Raw genomic sequence first — 22,974 nt, 5'->3', positions numbered from 1 at the left:
AACAGCTGCACACCAACAAACATACCCAGCTTCACAGAAGAACTAACCAGAATGCGTTGAGTGCCAAGCAGCTAATTCTGCTACTGGAATCCAATCTAGCTTGTTTGAAACTAATTCAGGTACTGCTTGGTGGCACTGCAGGAAGCCACTTACACAACTTAAAGTTAGAAGGATAGTTCTACAAGGACAAAGGAAATAGTAGCATCACATTAATACTCACATTAATAAGATACATTAATATATTAATAATAAGCTCCTTAAGCTTATTATCTTGACGTGGCAAAGCAATTACTTTCAAAATGAAATATGAACAGTATTAATAAAATCACAGTTTTCTAAGAGCTTTTATTTGTTGGCTCTATCTCAAATATACAGAACATGTACAGCACAATTTATACGTAGGTGCATTATTTAAACATGAGATCCCTATCCATAAACAAAATTCAGTCAGAATGCTTCTATACTGCAGGACTTCTGGATGCGCCATATTCAATCCTAGTTTGGATATGCATATTTTCATAGTACAGAAAATATATTACCTTTACAAGAAAAAGTTTTATAAGAATCCCTTCGAGAAAAAGTAAACATTTATGTAAGCCTCCACTCTCCATCAGCCTGGTCAAAGACCATTACGGCTACCTGCGCCTTCTGGACATAAGACCATTTTCAGAGCACCACCAAAACGGTGAAATTCTGAACAAATCCTTCAGCTGTCATAAATATACTTATTTCATAATTAAAAATACAGGAATCTCACATTTGTCAATTACAGCTTGTCAACTTGAATTATATGTAAGCATACAAACCACACAGGACCCCCTAGCATAGATAATTAACAAAGCCCTTATGGTCCGTCATAAATGAAGTTAAATCATGTTTTTGCAAAACATAATACTCCTGACACACACCAAAGTTTTAACTTTGCAACAACTGCAGTTAGAAAAAAAAATAAAAGGAAAAGTAGCTCTAAAATAGATGTGTAACATCTCTGAAAAGCAAGACCTTACATACTACATCAGTCCAATTCTCAGATACATTGTATGTTCTCACAGAAAGAAACGTACAATATTTCAGATAAGAACTATTCAACTTTGCAAAGAACATCATTCATACCTCCACCTCGTTTTCCTTAAACCATCAGTTTAAGTAACTCAAAATAATCATTTTAGTAACTCAAAACATTAAAACTTCATAGATTACTTTTAAAATCCCCCTCCTAATTTTATCATACACAGTTAAACATACTTCTGAGGCACTGCTGAAAAATCCCAGTAGAAATTGATTGTCTTACGTAAATCCATAAACATTCTAGAAACATTTGGTCTATTCTGAGCCCCAACTTTCACTGTACCCATGAATGGGAAGTCCTGATTCCATTTTCTGTATTCTACAAATGTTAGCACACAGTCAACATAGTACTCAAAACCTGGCACTTCAGTGCCATGCAGATTTCACAAGTACTGTAACCTACAGTCAAACACCATTTCCAACTATGCTGGAAATTGTCTTTTACTCTATATCCCACTTTTCTATTAAAAATAAACACAGTCTGGATTTTTGTTTTAAAAAGTCCATCTTCTCCAACAACTTAAAAAAGCAAGTATCAAAAAGGAACAAGCAGCAAAAATAGAAGAAATAAACGTATTGTGCTAGTTATGAAGCTCTGACACCTGACAGCCATAGTCTGAGGAACATTAAAAAAAATACTTATATACAGATTTTATATACACATTATGTTTAAGAGCTTAAGAAAACTACTGTAACTATTTTTGCATTTATTTCCTTCACTTCCTTATCTACCTACAGCTCACACAAGTATTTTCAAATGCACTGCTGTGCAACAATCTCCTTTTCCCGTTAGTCTGGCAATAAAATTAGGTCCACACTTTCAACTAAGGTGAACTTTCCATTTGAAAAGTTAGACCTTAATTCCTTGGATAAAACATAGCATATTTTGAAGTTCGAAAGCCAAGTAGGTCTCTCATTTCATTCCGGAATTTTGATAAGTCTTGCCTCAGCTCATTTAGGTTTTCCACAGTTGCCTGATCTGTGCTTTGCATCTTTTGCCTCATGGATGTCAAATAACGGTGAACTAAGCAACACATCACCTTTTGATAATTCTCATCTCTCTTCTGCTTCAGATTTCTCCATTCCTTTAAGAAAAAAAAAATTACACATTTACTAAGCATAAGTAAATGTTGAGCCCAAAAACCTGTATACAATTATAGAATAAAAAGGAATGAAATAAGGAAGAAATTCTAATAGACAACCTGACGTGCAAAAGTGTACAATGTCAGCAAGCTGTTGGAATTATTTCAATTAAATAATAACCTGTTGTTCTGTCTCAACCAATTTTTAACCTAGTAGATTGGTAACAGTCCCACGAGCGATTTCGAGTTCCGTAATCCCTAATGTTTTCAAGTACATTCCACAAAGACTTGGAATTTATTTTAATACTTTTTTTTTGGCCAGCAAGACACAAAATTACAAGGTAGAATAAAGATGCTTAAGAAAAAATACCCTCTATTCCCCAAAATGAGATGTTTCAGTGTTCCTATCTGGTTATTTACTTTCATACTGCTTTAGTAAGTTTGAAAGAAATGACCTTCCTGCAAGCATACTCTGGCCTCACAAAATTCTTGGGACTAGCACATACTTCTTCGTAGTTTCTGTAAGTTTTCAATCAAAGTACATCTCTAGAGTGCTGCAGGGGGAATTGGGTGGTGGGGTAGAAGGGGTACAAAGAAAAGGGTTGAAATTCCCCAAAACGAAAGTTAATAGAATTTCATTTAGTATAAACGGCTACAACTTACTCTTCACACTTTGGATGCAACAGACATTATCCTAGCATTCCTCATTATATTAGTAGCATTCACCATGTGAGAGGCAGTTTCATACAGCAATTTGCTGATTCATTTGAGTAAGTAGCATCTGTCCATCTTCAGAGCCTACAATTCTCCTCATCATTTCTTACCTTAAGGCTGTTCTGCCGTTTCACTTTGCCACTTGATGTATGAGAGCAAATCCATTTACTGAGACTGTTGAAGAGATAACAGATAGTCTTGGGAGATGGAATCACATTGAAAGGTGGAGGTAGAGTGCATTTGTCATCAAAATAGCTAAGCCAAAGTTTGGCACGAGCAAATTTCCATTCCTTATCTTCATGATTCTACAGCATCAGAAAGATTAACAGGGATCAGAAGCAAAATAGTAAGGAAGAGCACAAAAATATTAAAACGCTAATTCAACATTTTATTTTTGACAACATCAAAAATTGATTTCTTAAGTTGCACAGTATTTTAACACACAGAATCACAGAATCATTGACATTGGAAAAGACCTCTAAGATCAATTCCAACTATTAACCTAGAGCTACTAAATCTACTACTAAACCATGTCCCTGAGCATCACATCCATACATCCTTTAAATACCTCCAGGGATGGTGACAATCTCCTGGACAGCCTGTTCCAGTGCTTCACAATCCTTACAGAGCAGATTTTTTCTAAATATCCCCTGGAACAATGTGAGGCCATTTCCTGCTGTCCTATCACTTGCTGCTTGGCAGAAGAGACTGACCCCCCACATGGCTACATCTGAGCTTGTTGCACTAAGTGGCAAGCCTTTCCCAAACCTCCTGTTCTCCCAGCTAAAGAACCCCTGTTCCCTGAACCGTCTTTCATAATACTTGTGCTCCAGACCTTTTACCAGCTAGCAATCACCGACAGTAAATCAGAGAACACTTACTGCTATCAGCTGAAAACTCTTATGAAGCATCGCCACGAGGAGTTTAGTTAGTACTATCACAACCACCACATTGTAGGTGCCAACAATAACAGCACCCACAAAAGACTGTAATTCTTCACCGTAGCTAAAGCGCGTGACAAAGATTGCTACGTGTGCCAGTGAGAAAATATACCAGAACAAAGCAAAACACGTGCCAATGAACCTACAAAAACAAGAAAAACCTTGTTAGGTAAAGCAAAATTCACATGAGCTTAGTGACCTATATCCAAGTTCAAAGAAAAATCCCAGTTTTGTTTAATTACTGGGAATTAAAGGTCAGAACAATTCAGCTAATTCATAGGTATCAACTCACGAATGGAACGTGTCGTTGCTCTGCTTTTCACAAAAAATACCCGCACAGTCCCTTTCTTCTTCATTTACAGTAAATCCTTTATCATAAAGTTGTGTCAATCCAATTGTGAACGAGAACAAAACGAGGAGGAACATGCCCAGAAATTTTCCAAAATCTTGCAGCATCTGTCCCATTGAAATCTGTGAAATAGATTTATTGTCTGTTTCAGCACAACATGTAATTACTGTTTTTATCCTCCTTCAGACTTTAATCAGTAACAACAAAAAACTTGACACTTAAGACACTGAACATGGATAAGTTGAACAGATCACATAATTAGGAGATATCCTTGCATTATTTTTCAGTGACAGTTTCTAGTTGTTAAAAGAAAATCTATGTTTAAGTATCACATACATTTTACATTGTATTCATAATATTAATGGTAATCAAGAGCTCAAAAGTCAACAGATAGAAGCACTAAATGAGATACACTTCAACACAACTGTTAGAATAGGAAAGCTAAGAAAACACTTAATGAAGACACTGAGCTAATCAAAACATTTGGAATCATAATTCACCACAAATCAAAACAGCATACCTAAGACCATCTGCGGAATAGAGAATTAATTCATGGTATGCTTTATGTAAGATTTTAAGTACACATGTTATGCATGTCTGTAAGCACATAAAATCTGAAGTGTAGAAGATACAACATTCAAATCAGTTGTTTCCATTTCAAAACATCCTACATAGAATTTTGCAACAGTATAAATAGAACATTAAAAAAAAATAGCATGAGAATTTTTTCAGTTCGAAGACCTTGACTTGTTTTTGTTGTAAACACATATTTTTATACAGACATAAGAAACTGCTCACAGTATTTAAATTACTCTTCCCACAAATTATCATGTGTAAATCCTAATACTATACAAATTGATCTCTTCCGAATCATACTCCAGGACAGTATCACCAGTTTCACAGCAAACTTGCACTTGAAGAACCTAAGTGCCAGCTCTTGCTTTTGCTCCTTCTCATGCTGCAGGAGACTCACTGAGCATCCCAGCTGCACAGCGGATTCTCTCAAACTGATTGCAATCTGCCACAGGTGTAGACTTCAGGAGAATTAGCACCTAGACAAAGCTATGCAGTAATTACATCATTTGATCTGGAAGAATCAATCCCCACCACACTATTTTATCACATTCATCCTGTTAAAACAAACAAAGAATATCAAGTAACATTTCCTGTCTTAAATGACTCATGGTCCCACTCAAGAAAGTCACATAGCAGATGAAAGCTAAAACAAGTACATACGAAATGAATAAATGACCCAAAACTTTTTTTGTTCAGCATCAGTAACACAAACCAAATAACTGTTGCTTCCTTCATACAGTTATGAAGTTCTACCCAAAATATTTAGAATTACTAAACATTTGAAATCTAATGAGACCAACAAACCTAATCTAGGGGAAAACTATTCTATGTTCTGTTAATCAATCAATCAGTCAAACAAACAAAAAACAAAACCCACCACACAGAGCCAACTTATAAGTCTGTGCTAGAACAGGGTTTGAGTCAGTAAGTAAAGTAACCGAATGCTTAAAAATAACTCTAGTAGCCAAAAGAACACAGTAGCTGCCTTTCCCCCCCCAGCGCACACTGTTGGGTTACCGTGCCATATTTGATTACCACTATTTGAACTTTGTGACCTACTTTCAGAGAATACTGTAAGAGCTGTTGCACAAGCTGTACTGGCCAACAGTAATAACATAAGCTTCAGTGTGCCACTGAATGAAGTGACTGTTGACTGTTTTTATTTACTTGGAAAATTTCATAACACAGGCTCCTATTAAAAAACTTGTGAAAGATCTAGTACATAAATAAATATGCACATTAAACAGTGAACCTCTTTAAAATGTGGAGACTTCAACGTTCAATCAATTTGTACAACAAGCTTAATGCTTACTGCAACATCAAGACTTTGAAAAAATTAAGTGTACAAGTAGATTTCCATTAGAAATATAAATAAAATAAAAAATACAAAAATAATTAACAGCAACATCACTAAATAAAAGGGCAAGAAGAAGAAGTGCCTTCCAGCATTATTTAATTGATTACAAGAACTAGGTTAACACTGGTTAAAGCCCAATTCACAGTGATTTTAAAAACTGTAATTAAACAAGCAACTATTTTTTCTTTTCACAAAGGGATTATTAAACTAAAATATTCCAAACAATAATTACTTGTGCATCAAGATTAAGTACTCCAAGTCATTAAAATGAGTTGGACTTTCAAGTGCATCTTCTCAGCTAGATCCTGAAACCTTGATACAAGAGCTATTTATCTGATCCAAAGTTACTTACTCCAGAACCACCTTTGGTGTAGCTCTAGTTGAGCACCAAGAACTTAAAAAAAAATTAATGCTTCTCTCAAATATTAATTCTGCCTTCATCATTACAGGATCCCTCTAAATAATACTTGATTGCTCTAAGCTCTTAAAATTAGTTCTGTTTATTAGGAGAGAGGTATAAGCCTTCATTCAATTTATTAGGACAAATTCCACCAGGATAATCACTAAATGACTACTTTATTTATTCCCAGCATCCATTCATTCAGCTGACACAAACAGACCATTGATGATGACAATCAGCTTTATTAAATAAAAACCATAAACAAATAACATTACCACCTCCCCCCCAGAAAATCATATCAGGATGAGAAAGAAGTCTGATCCAATTTGTTATAAATCTCCCAGGAACTGTGGCCAGAGAAGTTGGAAGTATACCTAAGCAAAGCTTTTTCTTTTTTTCTCTCCATTAAGCTGTGCCTTTAGAAAAAGAGGTGCCTCAGTCTGTGAGGGTTTCAGCTTTTCAAAATAAAATGAAAGGGGAAAAAAAAAAAGCAGTCTGCACCGAGCACTGAAGCTAAACTGAAAAAATGGGGGAAGAAAATGTTGCTGTATATTGTAAGCATCACTGGACTAAGATGTGATTTCCAGCCACAGAATTTTTTTGAAGAAAGCTGTCTTCCTCCTTCCAATCAAAAAAATCGAGTGAGGTAACTGCATCCTAAATGTGCTGACTTAACAGCTTAGATCCACTCCACTACTCTCCAGGCACTTTCCATTCTGTACAGTGTCACACTGGACTCTCTAGTTCACTCCATATTGACTATTATCACAGTGAGCATCATCATGAAGCTTCTGGGTCCATGCTTCAAAAACAATCAACAACAATAAAACACCACCACGTGGCATAAATTCAGTACAAACCTCCATTTCTGTTCTCAAACCAGAGGGAAATTAAATTCACAAAAACATTTTGAAATGCAACTTTAAGTGAAAAAAATACGCACGTAAAACTGCTGTGTTTTCTAGTGTTCCACCATCATATACAACTGTTAGTGCCTCCCTTCAACCCCCAAGGTCACCGAGTTAAATGTATTACATACAGGTAATATTCTTCTACGTTGTCACTGTCATGCATGGGAATGCTCAAGAAAATTCAAAGAAAGAAAGAAGTAACCTGTTCTCCCTGGCTATAAGATGATCATGATGATTTTTTTTTTCCTTTGTTTTTGGTTTGTTTTTTTTGTTTTAAACCAAAGCAACTTGCTCAATACTACTCAACTTCACTGAGAAGACCAACAAACAGAAATGCTTTTGGTTACTCTTTAGTGCTACACATCTCATTCCTCTACCTTTTAGCATTAAAAACTCAGGACTTCAATTTGCACAAAACTTCATAGGAATATTCTTATCCTTACAGTTTTTAAAATTTCAGACACTTAACCAGAATGTTACAGTAACAACAAAACAGAACAAAAACACAGAATAATTATCATTATATAAATATTATAAGTGAACTACATGTCTTCTGTTCTCTTACCTTTCCCCACCTAAACCAGTGCATTTTAAATGAGAGACTAAAAAAACAATGAAAACATCAATGCAATATCATTTCTACTTTCTGCCTTTCTTACTTTTCTTTCTTTATCTTTTTCTAGTAAGACTCTTCACAGTAAGTTAAGGTGTTTTCTTGATTGATTTTCTTAAGTCGTGATGGTATTTACCTGGAGTGGTCCCAGAATAGAGCTGGTTGTGTACATGAAGAACAGACGCAGATAACTCAGAACATTAGCAAATGCAAAAAGACCTTCTGCCACTAGTGTAGGATGAAATGCATCCCAGTCCTTTCTTTCAGCATAATCATGAAACTGCGATGTAAAAAGGACAAACTGACGTCACTTAGACTGTAAATACAGAAATATACCCACGTACCACTCTGTTTTTGCCCCTAAAACAGATAATAGCATACAAGAAATTGACACACGATTCATGGGCGAAGCATCTCTTTCATGTATCTCCTTCTTTTTTGACAAAGGCAACTTAAAGTCATTCCAGAGAGAGACAGAAAACAGGCAACTTAAATTCAATCCCTAATTCTGCTCCTCACTTATTGCTAAGCAAGTATTTATCTTCTGTTCTGCTTTCTCTTTCACTCAGTTTTGCACGGTTGGTAAAAACAGACTTGTATACTATTAAAAACACGGGCATTGACTAGTAAAATAGGACCACTTAAAAAAATGAAATCCTGATAGAAAAAATAGAACAAATATACATATAAAAGTCTTCAAAACTAACTAGCTTATGTCTTAATCAGTTTCAGAAAGATTTAGAGAGAACTAGGACATGAGATTCCTGTAACTAACTTTCAAAAGACTACAGACAATGGAAGTCATAAGTAAAATGTTGGTGTGAACACCTGTGAAGTGTCTCCACTTGGTACAATTCAACTAATCCCACAGATCCCTAACTTTCAGCTTGGCTGGAAACAATCAGTATTCAAATTCAGTACTCAGCTCCTACTGTCTCAAAATGGACACTTAAGAACAAAGAAACAGACAGTTGATTTAAATTACTTGCCCAATATTGTACTGCACAAAGATCACAAGAAGAAAGATAAACATGTTTGCATACATTGCAACTGTATGTGCATAAATCCCTCTGCTAAGGAGACTCTTATTTCTTACTGCTTCAGCGCCTACAATATAGAGCTAAGATGCTAAAGAGGCATTTTTATTTGGTTTGCTAAATTATTCATAAACAATAAAAAAATACAATTTGCGATATAAAATTGGCAAAAAGTCACCACGTGCCTCTCACATAGGACAGAAGTCTTACATCTCCAAAAAGATTATAACTTAGCAGCAAAGGGCTCTTGGCAAATAAAATGCTACTGTATGTGGGTTAGTTCCAAACAAAATGGTTCTGAAGGCAGCCTAACATGGTATTCCCTCTCCATTTTTTTTACATGAAGTAGAGCTTTCCTTTCCAAATGATTACCATTCTCTGAATCAATAACATAAGTACAGGGTAAATAAGCCAAACATCAGGCTGGGAGGGAAATAAACTGGTTCAGCTCTCCTTAACTGCCAGACAGCTGTCAACTCACAGTTTGCAATACAAAATAATGGCCTACTGCACTGGCTTGGATTTTACTAAAATATTCATATTCAATTCGTCTGGCAGCTTGCCATATGCTGTGCCGTTAACAACACATGCAACAGAATGGAAATGATCACATTCAAAACTTGCATCTTCAATCAGGCCCAGATGGTTTTTCCACACAGAAAAGACAAGGCTCTTCTATAGCCTTGGGGCTTTTCCTCCTCACATTAAAAAACAACAAAACAAAACCACAAGAACAACAAAACCAATGCCCTGTAACATCTGAACATATGTAACAGAAAACTCAAGAAAATTTTGTTACAAAAAATGTTAGACGATCTAAACACATTGGTTAGAAACAGCTTCTGCATGGTTACTGGCCTATGAAATCAGGCTACCTCAAATGCCAGATCAGAAAGGATGTATGGGGAAAATAACCCAAATGAGAACTGAGTTCTTAAACAAGTTCTAACGCCCTTTTCAACTTCTCCTTCAAGATGCTTTTATATTTGCCCAGTCTATCTCAGAGGAGCATATATTTTATGAAGATGGGTGCTCACCTTGTTATGGGCAACTACTTTGAGAGCAAAAGTTGCCAAATACAAGGAATTCATGACAAAACTAAGCTGATTACGTGACTCTTCTAAAAAGTCTTCTAAACCATCATACCAGAGTCTTTTAACATCTGACCACACCATTCCTGTAGTGGAAAGGAAGAAAGAAAAAAATTAAAAGGCAAAGTAGTCAAGCTATTGTACTCACTAGATACTCTACTACAAGTAAAACACTTCTGACTGAGTTTTGTAAATGAAGTCTTAGCAAAGAGAAACAGAGAACCACATTTACTAAAAGTACATTTACTAGAAACCACTGCATGGAATATATGCTTCACTCATCAGGCAACAAGACGTTCAAACCTTCAAGCCTGTTTTCCAAACTAAGCAATACAGTCAACAATAGAAAATACATGAAAGGAAATGGACTGTAGAAAAAACTTGTACAGCAAAGACTCAAATTTCAGAAAAGGCAGAGAGCAAAAATACAGTTGTTTTTTTTTTTTCTCTAACAGGAATGTATTCATTTTTTTTCTAAAAGCACAATATAGTCTATAAAAAACATCACGTGTTTTTGGAGGTGTATATGTATTATAAAATTGTTCTTAAAGAATAATCAGCTCAGTAACTGTCACTAAAAAGATCAGTAAGTAGAAGCACTTCCTACCCTGATGTTATAAATATAAGCAGAGAAAAGAGACTGTGGCCTAAGATTGCAAAAATGAAAAGTCAGAATGACAGACAAACATTTGGAATCATTACAGCAAACTGAATTTCAGCACTGCTAACCATACATATCTGGCCATACAGAAAGACAGGGCTGATAGGAACTTTACTAATTGAATGTCTGGAACAGGCTGATGTTTTTATAAACATTGAAAGGACTGTTAGATTAAATATAATGACATCTTTGATTTTTATGAATAATCAGTTATTCAATGTTCTCACAGTACTTCAGGTGTATGCCTCCATATGCAGCCCAGGAGAAAAGCAGTATGTTTGTTTCTGCTAATGAAACACTGTGAAGACCTCAGCCCAGCATGAACAAGATCAAGCAAATGGTTAAAAAAGAAAAAAAGAATCAGATACCTATACATGATAATTTTTTCCATCAGATTTACAGCTATGTTGACAGGTATAACAAGAAAATGTGCTGTGCACCATTAATTGAAAGATTTCCAAAAATATGTTTCTTCTTCATTATTAAGAAAACACTTCTAAACCAGAACCTTTGCACTGCTCCATATGATCACCACGTATCTTACACTGAAATTTTTAAAGAATCTGCAAATGGAGTCAGAGATAAAGACGACGTTACCATTATCTACACAGACAAGAATTTGCATTTTCTGTATTTTGATGGGAAATAAGCTTTCATAATTCAGGCTTAGCAATTTGGAAAGAAAAGTTGCACTATTTACTCTTTTGTAAAGTAATCCACTGAATACAAAACTTGCTGCTATCTGTGTTAGAAATTCTGCAGCCATTATTTTGACACTGATTTTTAGAAGTACGCCAATAGGGCTCTAGAAAACCATATTGATAAGTTCTTGTTATTTGGTTCTTGTGTTTATCACGTATTTTCTAACTACGTTATTACCAAATATTTGCAACAGAATTCTAAAATAAATTATTTGGAAAAATGCATTCAAGCTAAACGTAAAATTAGTTCAACATATTTAGGATTCAACAATGTGAAAAACAACTGGATTTTGGTGGTTGATGTTAATTACAGGTAATTTTTCAATCTTTTCTGGAGCCTGCATGTTAAAATATCACATGAAGAAACCAAAATGTTTCTATACATTTTCATTAAAATTTCCATGATCACTTAATTACGTATCTTCTTTCTACATTGGATTTGATGGAGTAAGAGAATGTCTAAATCAGACGCAGATTCTCAAAACAGGAGGAGTCTGTAATGCCTGGACTCTGTCCTCGAAGCTTCCAGTATAAGACTTACAAGTGTTTATGTAGGAGGGATTTCAGTTTTTTTTTAATCTGCATGAATTACTCAACACTTATTACAGCTAACAATGAAAATAATCATAATTACCAATGAAACAAACAACCCACACACAACTACATAGAGAAAAAATCTGCTTTCAACTATATCACTGCTTTTTAAAATTTCAGACAACGATGTATGTGGCAATTATAAATATTTTATTACCTCCTATTAAGGCATAAACTTCAATTGTTCCTGTGTCAAATTTTAATTTAAAAACAAAAAGAAACAAAAATCAAGTGAAAACAAAAGTTCACGAGCAATCTACTCAACAAAAATTATACCTGTGCTCCCTCTACTGCATAAAGCAAAATTAACAAGGACCACTTCAGGTATGGTTATTATAATCAGTGACAACGACACAGAAATGGAAAGTTGTAAAACAGGAAAATAGAATTGGAACATGGAGTCATGACTTGCAATGACTAAATTATCAAAATATAAAACAAGGCTGCCCGTTCATAATAAACTTCTTGAAAAAATTTAAAGCAACATCTGAACTCAATTCATTCCTCAGCGTAACACCAGATAAAATCAGTAAAGGAACACACAGCTTCTCCCCATACTATTATTACTTACATTTGAACTTTAAAATGTCTTAAACTTAAGACGAGTTTCTACATTAATTTCCTACTGTACAATTGAATCTCACTTGCATCACTCAAAATGCTACCTGTGCTTCTGAAATAAAATCCACATTTCTCCTATTAGATCCTCCAACATTCTTCTCTGACACCTCACCTTCTGAGATAACTAGAGATTGTGGTAACATATTATGCTTTTCAAAATGCCCTTCTTCCCTTGTAATACACACCTTCAAAGATGAAACCTCTGTCACACAGTTAATAACAAGATGATTTTACAGAGAAGTAGTACAAATCACTATTGGTCAGCGTCAGTATTTGTCACCCAGCTCAAATCATACCTACCAACTAGCCATATTATCAGCAGATAGTCTATTCTCTCAAGGGCTGGTCCCATCGTATTCTTCTTGTTCTCATTGTAGACAAGAGAGTACAAATTCAGTAGCAGAAGAAATGTGAAATACGAAGCTCCGTGAATAATAAACTTCATAAACGGAGTGTGAATTATACGACCCACTCGTGATTTAGGTGCTATCAAGTAACACAGGGACAGAACTGGCCAGAAAATGCCAACCATCAAAACAGTCAAAATTTTTTTGCACGTGTGCTTGCGTCGATAGCCTGCCATCTGTCCAAACCACACAGTATTGAGAAACTGCTGACAGTTAGACTGAGCAACAAACTGGAAAAAGAGAAAATAAACAAGAAATCAAACTCATGTTTCTTAACAGTGATTATTAAAGTTAATTTTCCAACAATGAGAAACCACCAATGAACAGGAAATGGGAGAAATATTTAGTTGAAATAACAATAAGAGCTGTATAAATAAAATATACATAAATAAAAGAGCCATGGGTCCACTATAAACATTGTTTTAATTTCTCTTTAAAGCTAACAACTAAATATGAATTATATAAAAGACTTTTAATTGTTTCCATGTTAAAAATAAGGTCTGATTTTCAATAACTTAAAAATTTACCATATAAACAGATGTCACACCTCAGACAGCTGTATTATCTGAGTTATTATATAAAACAGTAAAGACCACGTGAAGAACAACATAATGCTATTTTAATATACTACCCACACTGCAAAATGCAACAACTTCAAAGACTAGGACTAAACAAGTAATCAATTTTATATACAGTACTTAAAAACCCCTATGGAGCTGTTCTGGGAGGTTTTGTTTTAGATCTGAGTAACCTTTTATGACTCAGTCTTTCAAAAGAAGACAGTTTTGGACTGAAGGTTATGAAGACCATGCAAATGTAGCTTCAAATGTCAGGTGCTGATTTGCATGGAGTTACAAAAGAATATATTTGCACCAGAACACGTTTTGTAATTTAATTTAAAGAAGAAATCAACAAAAAGACACCAATATGATCATATATTAGCTAAAATGTGTTTATATTAAAGTTGCCAGCAACTATACATTTTGCAAAGATACCACACAACAGATTTTTTTCTCCAGCCACCACGATTAAAAAAAACTCAGCAACTTTGTTGAAAAGCAGAAATAGTTCATTGTGTGTTAAATTCATACCAGGAATGTGTAGTGCTGGTTTTCGGACACTCCATAACTGCAGCTGGTGACTTAAGCATTATGTATTCTAACAGTTTCACGTGCAGTTTAAGCTCATATACATACAACAAACAGAATTATAATGCCTTCTGAAAACGCCAACTAAAAATGGATTTTGCACGGAAGCTCTCTCTCAATACTAGTCTTTGTACTAGACCCCCAACAAATGCCTATCTGCCACTAGTGCAGCAAAACTAAAGTTACCATTTGTCAGTAGATAAAGACAACATAAACTTACAACATCAATAAGTCCCATGTTGATGACACTAAAAGGCACTTTTATGAACATAGCTGAACATAGCCTAAGTCTAGCACTATTATTACAGAGCACAGATAAGGGCTGGCTAAAGCTGAACAGCTAAAGACAAGCAAGATGTTAAGTAATGTATGGGACCTAAGGATCCATGCTCCCCTACAAAAGGATTTACTGAGGATGTGAACAAATAATTACCACCACCAGAGCTTTTCACTAAAAAGCAAGTCGACTGCAATAGTGAAAATGCCACATTTTTTTCCCAAAAATAAATACAAAGGAAATACTATCTTGAGGCAGTATTTCTCTGTTCCCACATGCAGATAATGTTCATATTACTTCTGTAACTTGCAAAGTTAATTGCTTCTATGTCTACGGGCAGATCAGTAAATTCAATGAATCGCTAGCAAAATAAAAAACACAAAGCCTACCAAACCACAGTAAAAACAAACCTCTTTCTGATTATACTTGATTGCAAGTTTTAAGCGACTTAGGTTCATCCTCTCTTCCAGTAACCCTCGTTTGTCTACATGTTCATCACTAGATGTATGATTCAGAATAACTTCCAGCTCCCGTGAATTCCTTGCTTGTGCAAGTAAGTCTTTAGCAAAGGTTTTGCACTGCTGAGCTAGCTCCTCATAATCATTTCTGGAAGACACAGAAACAGTAGATACTATTACACTGATATCAGAGTTTCCATTAGCTATCCTTTCTTGTGTATTTCTTGCTGGGCTTGTGTATTATGCTAAGAAAAAAAAGTCACTTTTAAAGACCAAACCATTCCCAAGACAATTCTGAGCAGGTTTCTATGTAGTATTATTACATAAGTACAATTTCAGTGTAGTTTGCAATGACATTAGACAGAATCAAGTAATTAAACTGACAAAACAACTGTGAAAGACACATAAGTTACTTTACAAGCTTTTAAAATAATCTCTACTCATCAGTTTAAACATGGAAATTACGAAAAAAAGCAACAAGAACAAGACCCACAATTTTTCTAATGCACTCACATTTCTACGTATGTCATTTCATACAGGTATTGAAGTTGGGTTGTGCTTTCCAATTCCTACCTGAACTCAACCTCAACAAGACTTAATTCTTTCAAGTCTGCGCTAAGTTCAAAAGCTCGCAGAATTGGATCCTCCTCCGTCAACATTATTAGAGCAGGACTGGCCAAACACCGGTAGATGTCAAGACGAAACCTATGGCAAAATAAATCAAGGAAAATGGTGTTTCCTGTGATTAGCAGTTTTAAATCACTTCCAGAATGTGCATAAAATTGCTTAAAGACAAAATAAGAGGGCTTCCTACAACTAGAAAAAAATAATCATTAAATGTAGTATGTCAAGGAACGTTGCCCTTCACATTTTTAATCCTCATTTTTCTAAATAGCAAAAGTTAGCTGCCAAACTGCTACCCTCTTCTTTTTCTCACTGTTTCAACTACCACCAGCATCTTCTGCACAAGGACATCAATTAAGGTAATAGCATTGATAAAACGTTGACATTTTAAAATGTAATATAGTAGCTCCATAGGTTCTTCAACTGTAACCAAAAGGGAAGTAAAGCACTGAAGGCTCTAACAAACTAAGAACAGGGGAGAGCAGCAGGCAAAAGAATTCATCTCTCAGCTACTTCAGATGGGTAAAATTATCCCAGCTAGCTCAGGAAAAGAGGTGATAAAGAGCCTATATACTTTCTTCATACCCATGAGAGAAGCAAAATAGCATACTCAATCCAAAGTTTTCACTTCAAAACCAGATTTGTGCCAGCAGCTTTCTGAATTCCACGTTCAGGCTTTTCTGCACAAGGCGTGTTACCCACCTAATTAGCCCTGCCACGGAAAGCAAACGAGAACATGCGGAAGTGTTTTGGGTTCCTTATTCCTTTATATTAATCATATGGTCTAAACAGTGGACTGTAATGGAGATGAGTTAGTGAACACCCCCCTCCAGTCCAGAAGCAGAATACCTGAGACAAACTTACTCAAATGGTTTTCAGTTCTGTTTTGCACAATGCCATTATTTTCAAAGTGCATGCGTTGCTAAAATGCAATGTAAACAGGTCTCCATTAACTGTATCTTTAAAGGTTATTTTCAGCATGACAGTTTTAAGCCTCATGAAAATAACATGCTGCTCCTCTCCCATGGCCAGCACTACCACACATCCTTTATTCCGTAACAAACATTTCCCGCAGACATACACATACAGTCTTTTACTGTCATTAATATTCCCCACACTTTGCCTCTTGAAATATTACCTCTCTCTATTCTTTTGTCTCTTTCCAGCTGAAAAATTAATATAACCCAAACAGAAAAAAGAAAAAAAAATGTTGCAAGTTTAAAACACAAATTTCCTGCCATAGTTAGCTAGTAATTATTATTAACTACAATTCGAAGTGCAACAACACTTACTGTATGGGAGATACTTTTAAAAACAAAAGGGAAGAACACTCACTCTCTGAAGCAGAAATACTTCAGTGGGCCTTGCAGACCAACCACAAGTCTATTTACTACAGTAAAATCCATTAACACCGACAAAGAGCCACAACAAAACTTCAGCATTGCTCCTCAGTACCTGTACAACTTTTCCACAGCTTGTCCAGACATCTTTACTTATTACATCATGTACTGTTAGTTACAGGTTCGTAGTACATTTATAGCTTTCTTTTCCAGACAGTAATATTTGTGGCATCCCACAGCACTGATAACGAGTTTCAGCAATTACTGAACATAGCAGAGTGTAAAAAGTACAATTGTACAGAACATTTGTATTGAAGTGCTTAAATCCCAACACCAAACAATCTAAAAACCCTGTAACACTCAATGCCCACCAATTAAGATCAGTAAAACTTTCTTTCCCTGCTTACGTCTTCGGAAAGAAAGTCTTCTACTTTCAAGACTACTGGAAAAACACATCTTTAGTTTACATTCATCAAGCCACATGACATAAAAACAGGGTTTTTATGACATTCAAAACAGGGTACAGTCAACAAATGTACAGTTGGAAGGAGTACTGTAGTGAGATGGCTAAGGAACGAATACAGAAGGAATGCTCATCTGTATCCAAAGATTTGGGCTCACAATGAAAAACTCCACAAAGGAGGGATCTCCAGAAAAAGACCCTTCCCTAGTAGCAGTCAGCTCTTAAAGGGGGTCTAGGAGAGGTGCAGCCAGGTTCCACCCCTTCCTGTCACACAGCTCAATTGCCTTTACCCTACCTGTGCTCCCACAGCTAGTCCAGTCTTTGTCTCAAATGATCAATCAGTGACTCAATAGTTCTCATACAAATACATATATATATATACATATGTTATATATATGTATATACACATATACATATATATATACATACATATACATATATATATCATTGGAAAATCTGACCTGGAATGTCGCAGACTGTCTTTTTTGTTTTTTGCAGTACAGAGTGTGCATTCACAGCCTACAGCATGAGGCTTGGGTAATGATATGTCTTGCTTTAACAGCATGGTGAGAATTTCATAGTTATTGCGATGAGCAGCTAAGATGACAGGTGCCACATCCATGGTTGTTGAGTATTCAGGGTTCTGAATGTGTTCCATTAGTTTCTAGAATAAAGCAGAGGAAGTATCAATTTATTACATACACCTCTATTACATAGTGCTTTCAGTACAAGTTACTTTTACTGCTCAACATTAACAAAGGAATTAACTGGGATCAAAGCATTTTTTTCAAAGATTCATAGCATGAAAAAAGGAAGAAAAAAAAAGTGTAACGACATCCAAACCCGTCTCATATAAATACCAGAAAGAGAGAAAGTGACATAGGAACATTTCTGGTTCATTTGCAAAGAACACCAAGCTTTCATTGCCTACCTTCACCATAATAACACATCTGTATACACTGAAGTGCATTTTGCTCTAGAGGTTAAAAAAAAAAAAAGTGTACAAAAAATATCCTGGCTGTAACACACATTGCTACACAATGCATTATTCCCTCCATTCCTTCTCTGCCTCCACTTAGATACTTTTAGAAATTTGTACTTTAGCATCATCAAAATGATTCAAGTGATTAATTTCAAAGTGAAGATTTGATGTTGACAGATTTGCCTGAAAATTCTAAGAAGTTTCAATGCATTTCCTTTTCTCTCAGCACCTGTTATAGCATTTGGAACGTATAAAGCTTCTGGACTCCTACAGGCAATAAAGCAAAATAACATATTCTACCATTAAGACAAAAGATGCCATAACGATCTCTGATATCCAAGTTCTGTCAGCTTAGATATGCAGAATTTCATTTAAGGACCTTGTTTTAAATATCACAGTTACCCAGAACACACACAGTTCCCTACTGTCCAACCATAAAAGCACAGAACACCACCACTCAACTACAATGGTTGGCCTGGAGGATCTTTTCGGTCGGTGATTCAGTAGAATGTCAACAGCTCCCACCACTTCCGAGTCAATAGCCACCAAAAGTGCATCTGATGACTAAAAAAAGAAAACAAATTATACATAAAAATAGCATTACCTTAAACAAAGTGAAGACTCAACCTGGAGCCAAATTAAATTTTAAAAATACATACATTAAATTACATAAATTTTATTAGTTTTACTTACTTAACATTAAGTACTGAAAAATGTTCTTCATACGACCACATCAAGTTCCAGCTGCCATGCCAGGAATTAGCATAGTATTACTGATAATTTGTTTTACTGTGTGAACAGCAGAACCACCAATTGTAAAACTTACCTGTCAGCAAAGATGACATAGGATACTGAAAAAAATAATCAGGTTTTAAGAGACAGATTATAAGCAAGGGTGTAAAAGCTTAATAAAAATGTAAAAACCAAGTGTCAGTGTAACACACTGAGATACACTGCATACTTCAGCCCTGCCTTCATACTCTGTTGTAAAGCTGGAAATATGAACCTTCTTCCTGGGCTCATGACTACCTCTGAGACTTCCCTGAAGTTAAGCTAAACAGCTTTTCACTTTCTCTGCAGTTCATAGCATCCTTTTAAATTCACTTTAGAAAATTCAAACATTTACTTAAAATTAAAAGAAAAAAAGACAGCTTGGAATATTGCCACTAAAATGGAGATCCAGGGAAGGGAAAGCTACTTGTTTTCTTTTTCTGCCAAAATGATTATTCTTTTGCCTGTTTGAAACGCCATCGTAGCTACAGCTCTCCTGGCAGTAGCAGAGCACACTTACAAGAACAGAACAGAGTCAAACAAGCACTGCTGATACGAAACTGCCTCTGCTCTGTGCCTCACCACAGATTAAGTCTTACAAGAAGGCACAGTGGAAATGCACGCTTACCTTAACTTGAGCTCATCTATGACAAAGTGCATTTATCTACCTGTGCTCCTATTTAAAAAATTACGGTGCTTCAGAGCTAATGAGATCTGCTACTCCAAACATGTTAATGTTATGCACTGACTACATACTATGTATTTTGTTTCAAGATGCTATATATGCCACACCTAACATAGGAAAATCATTTAATATAAAAATCAGAATTGCCAGCATAATTAAAAATGTTAGTATACATTTGCTATGTCAATAAAACCCCATTAGAAACGTCAACTAGTGAGAAGGAAGCAATTTTTACAATTATTATCTGGAAAAGAAGGCTGAAGTGCCCATAAAGACAGATTCTATTTCTTCCAAATTCCAACATGTCAACAGAAAAAAATCTAAATGAAATAGACTACACAGATCAATGACCACACTCCAAAGTTTTCAATAATCCATGTGTTGTATACCTGGCACCCATAATCCAGGAGAAGCTGCAGTATGTCCAGATTTTCATTTTCAATGGTTATGGTAACAGCATTTCTTCCAAGCACATCTACGCAATTTATGTTCATCTCACCCGAGCTGTTTTCTTCTAAGAGTTTCTTAACCATGTAATAATCACCTGCATGAGCAATGTATGAATATATCTCAGTGTTCTTCTTATTATAAAGCAATAAAAGCACGTGAACATGCTGAAGTACCAGCCACAATCCATTACAACTGACAATACAATGAGTACATCAGGCCATTAAGAAGTCAAGATAGATGAGAATTCTCCCTCCAGATAGAAAACTGAAGATACACTGAGAGTTCTGTCAGAAAAGCACTAAGACGTACTTTAATCTATCCTCTTAGTTCCCATCTTGAAAACCAACACACGTACACACAAAAGCACAGGTACTTTTCAAAACTGAGGCAACACTGCATACATAGCTTATGAGACTGGAAACATCAACTACATCAAAGAAGGCTACTTGGTGCAGAAGAACCACAGCATCAGAGCAGCCCTCTATATAACACCACAAACACATCCTCATCTCTTGAGTACAAGCCATATTAGCATTTCCTATTTATTTCCAACTTTAACGTACCAATCATCAAAGTCAGGGTGATACAATGCCGCAACGTTACAAAAATCAAGGAGCAAGTTTGATGAGCAAGTAAAATTAACTGTGTTGTGTAGACATCTGCACTTTCCAACTTGCCTGAAGTACAAACGCAGCAGTATTGACACTGCCCTTTACAGTATTATTCTGTTTAACTGCTCCTTGCTGTCAAGGGGAAAAGTTTTATTTCTGTCTCTAACAAGCTATTTCATAGCACAGAGGACCACGACAAAGAGAACACTCACAGAACGTTCAGATACAGCCTGCAAGAGTACTAAACCAGCTATCAGACAAATCACAACAGTTGTTTCTTTATTATTATTTTAAAGATCTTTTTGTTGTTATCTTATTGTGCACCCTTTAGCTCTCTGAGCCTCTGTTTACACTCTGAGAGCATGTTGCCTGGCTCTGGTCTCCAGACCAGATTCCACCAGCAGCAGGGCTGTGGGCAATCTGTCCATCTGACAGCAAGGCACCGAGCTCCCATTGAGCACCCCAGCTCCACAGGCCGCCAGTTGCTTCTGAACCATTGCTCAGCAGTGCGTAACCCCACAGACAGCAGCAGGCAGAGCTGCACAGAAACACGCTGACTACTAAGCAGAAACACATAACCATTCATCACCTGATCAAAAGCCTGTCTTGGGGTCCAAGGCTTTTAAAGCATTAAGAACAGTTTGATTTAAGACTGTTTTTATTCAAGGTATATAAACACGTGCTTAAAGTAAGCAAGCATCGTATTTTAAGAGAAAAAAATCTCTTCCCACCCACAACCATAGGCACCATTCAGCGCCCCACACATTTTTTTGACGCCTAGGTAGGTCGCCCATTGGAAAGCAACTTCAAAAGCACCCAGAGCAAACGTCTACTACTGGGCCGTCATAAAACAAACACTGGCCCATCGCACACCGCCACAAGGCCCGGCCTCACGGGGCACAGGGCCGCCGCACGGAAAGCGTTCAGCCCCCGCCCCACGGCTCAGGCCTCGGAGCCAGAGGCCGAAGGCGCAGCGAGGGGCTCCATACCTTTGTCGCAGGCCAGCAGGAAAAGCTTCTCGTCTAGCGTGGTCTCTTCCTTCACCTGCCGCACATCCTTCAGCGCCAGCAGCTTGTTGGGCGAGGCCGAAGCGGACGGGTCCGCGCTCTGGTACAGGGCCGCCATGGCGCCGGCTCCGCCAGGCCCATCAGCGCGCGGGCGGGGCGAGGCCTGGCAGCGGGAGGACCCCCGGCGCCGCCGAGGGAGCGGGCCGGCGGCACCCGGCACCGACGGCCGGCAGGGCAGGGCAGGGCGGGGCAGGGCACGGTCGGGCGGCCGCTCCCCGCTGCACCGCGCAGACTCCGCTGGCGGCCTCGCCTCGCCGGGTGGCGGCGGGAGGCGGGCGGGGAGGAGCGCGTCCGCGGGCTGTGGCTCGGCCGCGGCAGCGCCAGGTCGTCCCGCAGCGTTGCGCACCTCGCGGTTTAGCCTTAGCCCTCGGAAGCGATTAGCGGCCTGGTCAGCAGCGGCGGTGCTCTGCGCCTTCAGGCCCGGCCGAGCTGTGAGGTGGGTGGGGCGGGCAGAAGCACAGAGCCTGAGTGCGCCGTGCCGCTGTACGTACACGGAGCATTGACAAGTTTGTTGCGCTCAACTCTTGGGGAAGTACTTCTAGACATCACGGCTATTCTTCCTTTTTATGTTGAAATTAATGCCTTTATCTTCACAGTTTAAAGACAACTGATTTCATATATTGATAATTTGCAGTTCTAGCTGCTATTCTAATGGTTTAGTGGAAGTAGTCTTAATATACAAGGCCCTATCCCCAAATTCTCAAGCTGCAGCAGTCATCCTGAGCTGACCACGCCAGCAGCCTTATTCCCTTTAGCTGAGTAAAGGATGGATGCTGTGGAGAAGCTGGAGCACCCTGAAAATCCATTTCTATTTTACCAAAATATGCTTGAACAAATCCTTAATAGCATAGTTCCACATGATTTTTTTTTCCTAATGTATACAGTGCACTACAGCACTAATTTACAAAACAGCCAGTATAGAGAAAACAGGTACAAATCCAAGCCCTTAATTCTCTGAGACTGAGTATTCACTCA

The 22,974-nt window shown here is 37.1% G+C and overlaps 1 protein-coding gene and 1 long non-coding RNA gene across 3 annotated transcripts; both read right to left on the bottom strand.

The window, feature by feature from the left end:
• Positions 1 to 316: 316 nt before the first annotated feature.
• On the bottom strand, positions 317 to 22,189 carry TRPC1 (transient receptor potential cation channel subfamily C member 1). 2 transcript variants are annotated; one of them, XM_052686763.1, is made up of 13 exons: positions 21,922 to 22,189; positions 20,261 to 20,415; positions 18,818 to 18,979; positions 17,895 to 18,097; positions 15,580 to 15,711; positions 14,959 to 15,154; positions 13,017 to 13,353; positions 10,086 to 10,225; positions 8,148 to 8,291; positions 4,098 to 4,276; positions 3,746 to 3,947; positions 2,975 to 3,169; positions 317 to 2,153 (listed from the first exon to the last, which is right to left on the bottom strand). In XM_052686763.1, exons 1-13 carry the CDS (start codon positions 22,055 to 22,057, stop codon positions 1,926 to 1,928), a joined length of 2,409 nt encoding a protein of 802 aa, XP_052542723.1. In that variant the 5' UTR covers positions 22,058 to 22,189; the 3' UTR covers positions 317 to 1,925. The 2 variants fall into 2 exon arrangements, with proteins under 2 accessions (XP_052542723.1, XP_052542724.1); XM_052686764.1 differs by having other exon boundaries at positions 18,878 to 18,979.
• Positions 6,710 to 8,141, bottom strand: LOC128082558 (uncharacterized). Its single transcript, XR_008207720.1, has 2 exons — positions 7,868 to 8,141; positions 6,710 to 7,275 (listed from the first exon to the last, which is right to left on the bottom strand). It is a non-coding gene; the product is annotated as an uncharacterized LOC128082558 (long non-coding RNA).
• Positions 22,190 to 22,974: the final 785 nt, after the last annotated feature.

Source organism: Tympanuchus pallidicinctus, unplaced genomic scaffold, assembly GCF_026119805.1.
Source record: "Tympanuchus pallidicinctus isolate F22 unplaced genomic scaffold, pur_lepc_1.0 scaffold22, whole genome shotgun sequence".
NCBI lineage: Eukaryota > Metazoa > Chordata > Aves > Galliformes > Phasianidae > Tympanuchus > Tympanuchus pallidicinctus.
This window is presented reverse-complemented; position numbering and strand designations above follow the sequence as displayed.

Excerpts from the sequence above, each read along its gene's own strand:
- TRPC1 (XM_052686763.1), bottom strand. The coding sequence starts at position 22,057 with ATGGCGGCCCTGTACCAGAGCGCGGACCCGTCCGCTTCGGCCTCGCCC. Across the intron at positions 18,098-18,817 it reads GGGAACTGTGTGTGTTCTGG|AAACTAATGGAACACATTCA; the intron begins GTAACTGTGATA and ends GCTTTATTCTAG. Across the intron at positions 3,170-3,745 it reads AGAGTTTTCAGCTGATAGCA|AATCATGAAGATAAGGAATG; the intron begins GTAAGTGTTCTC and ends CTGATGCTGTAG.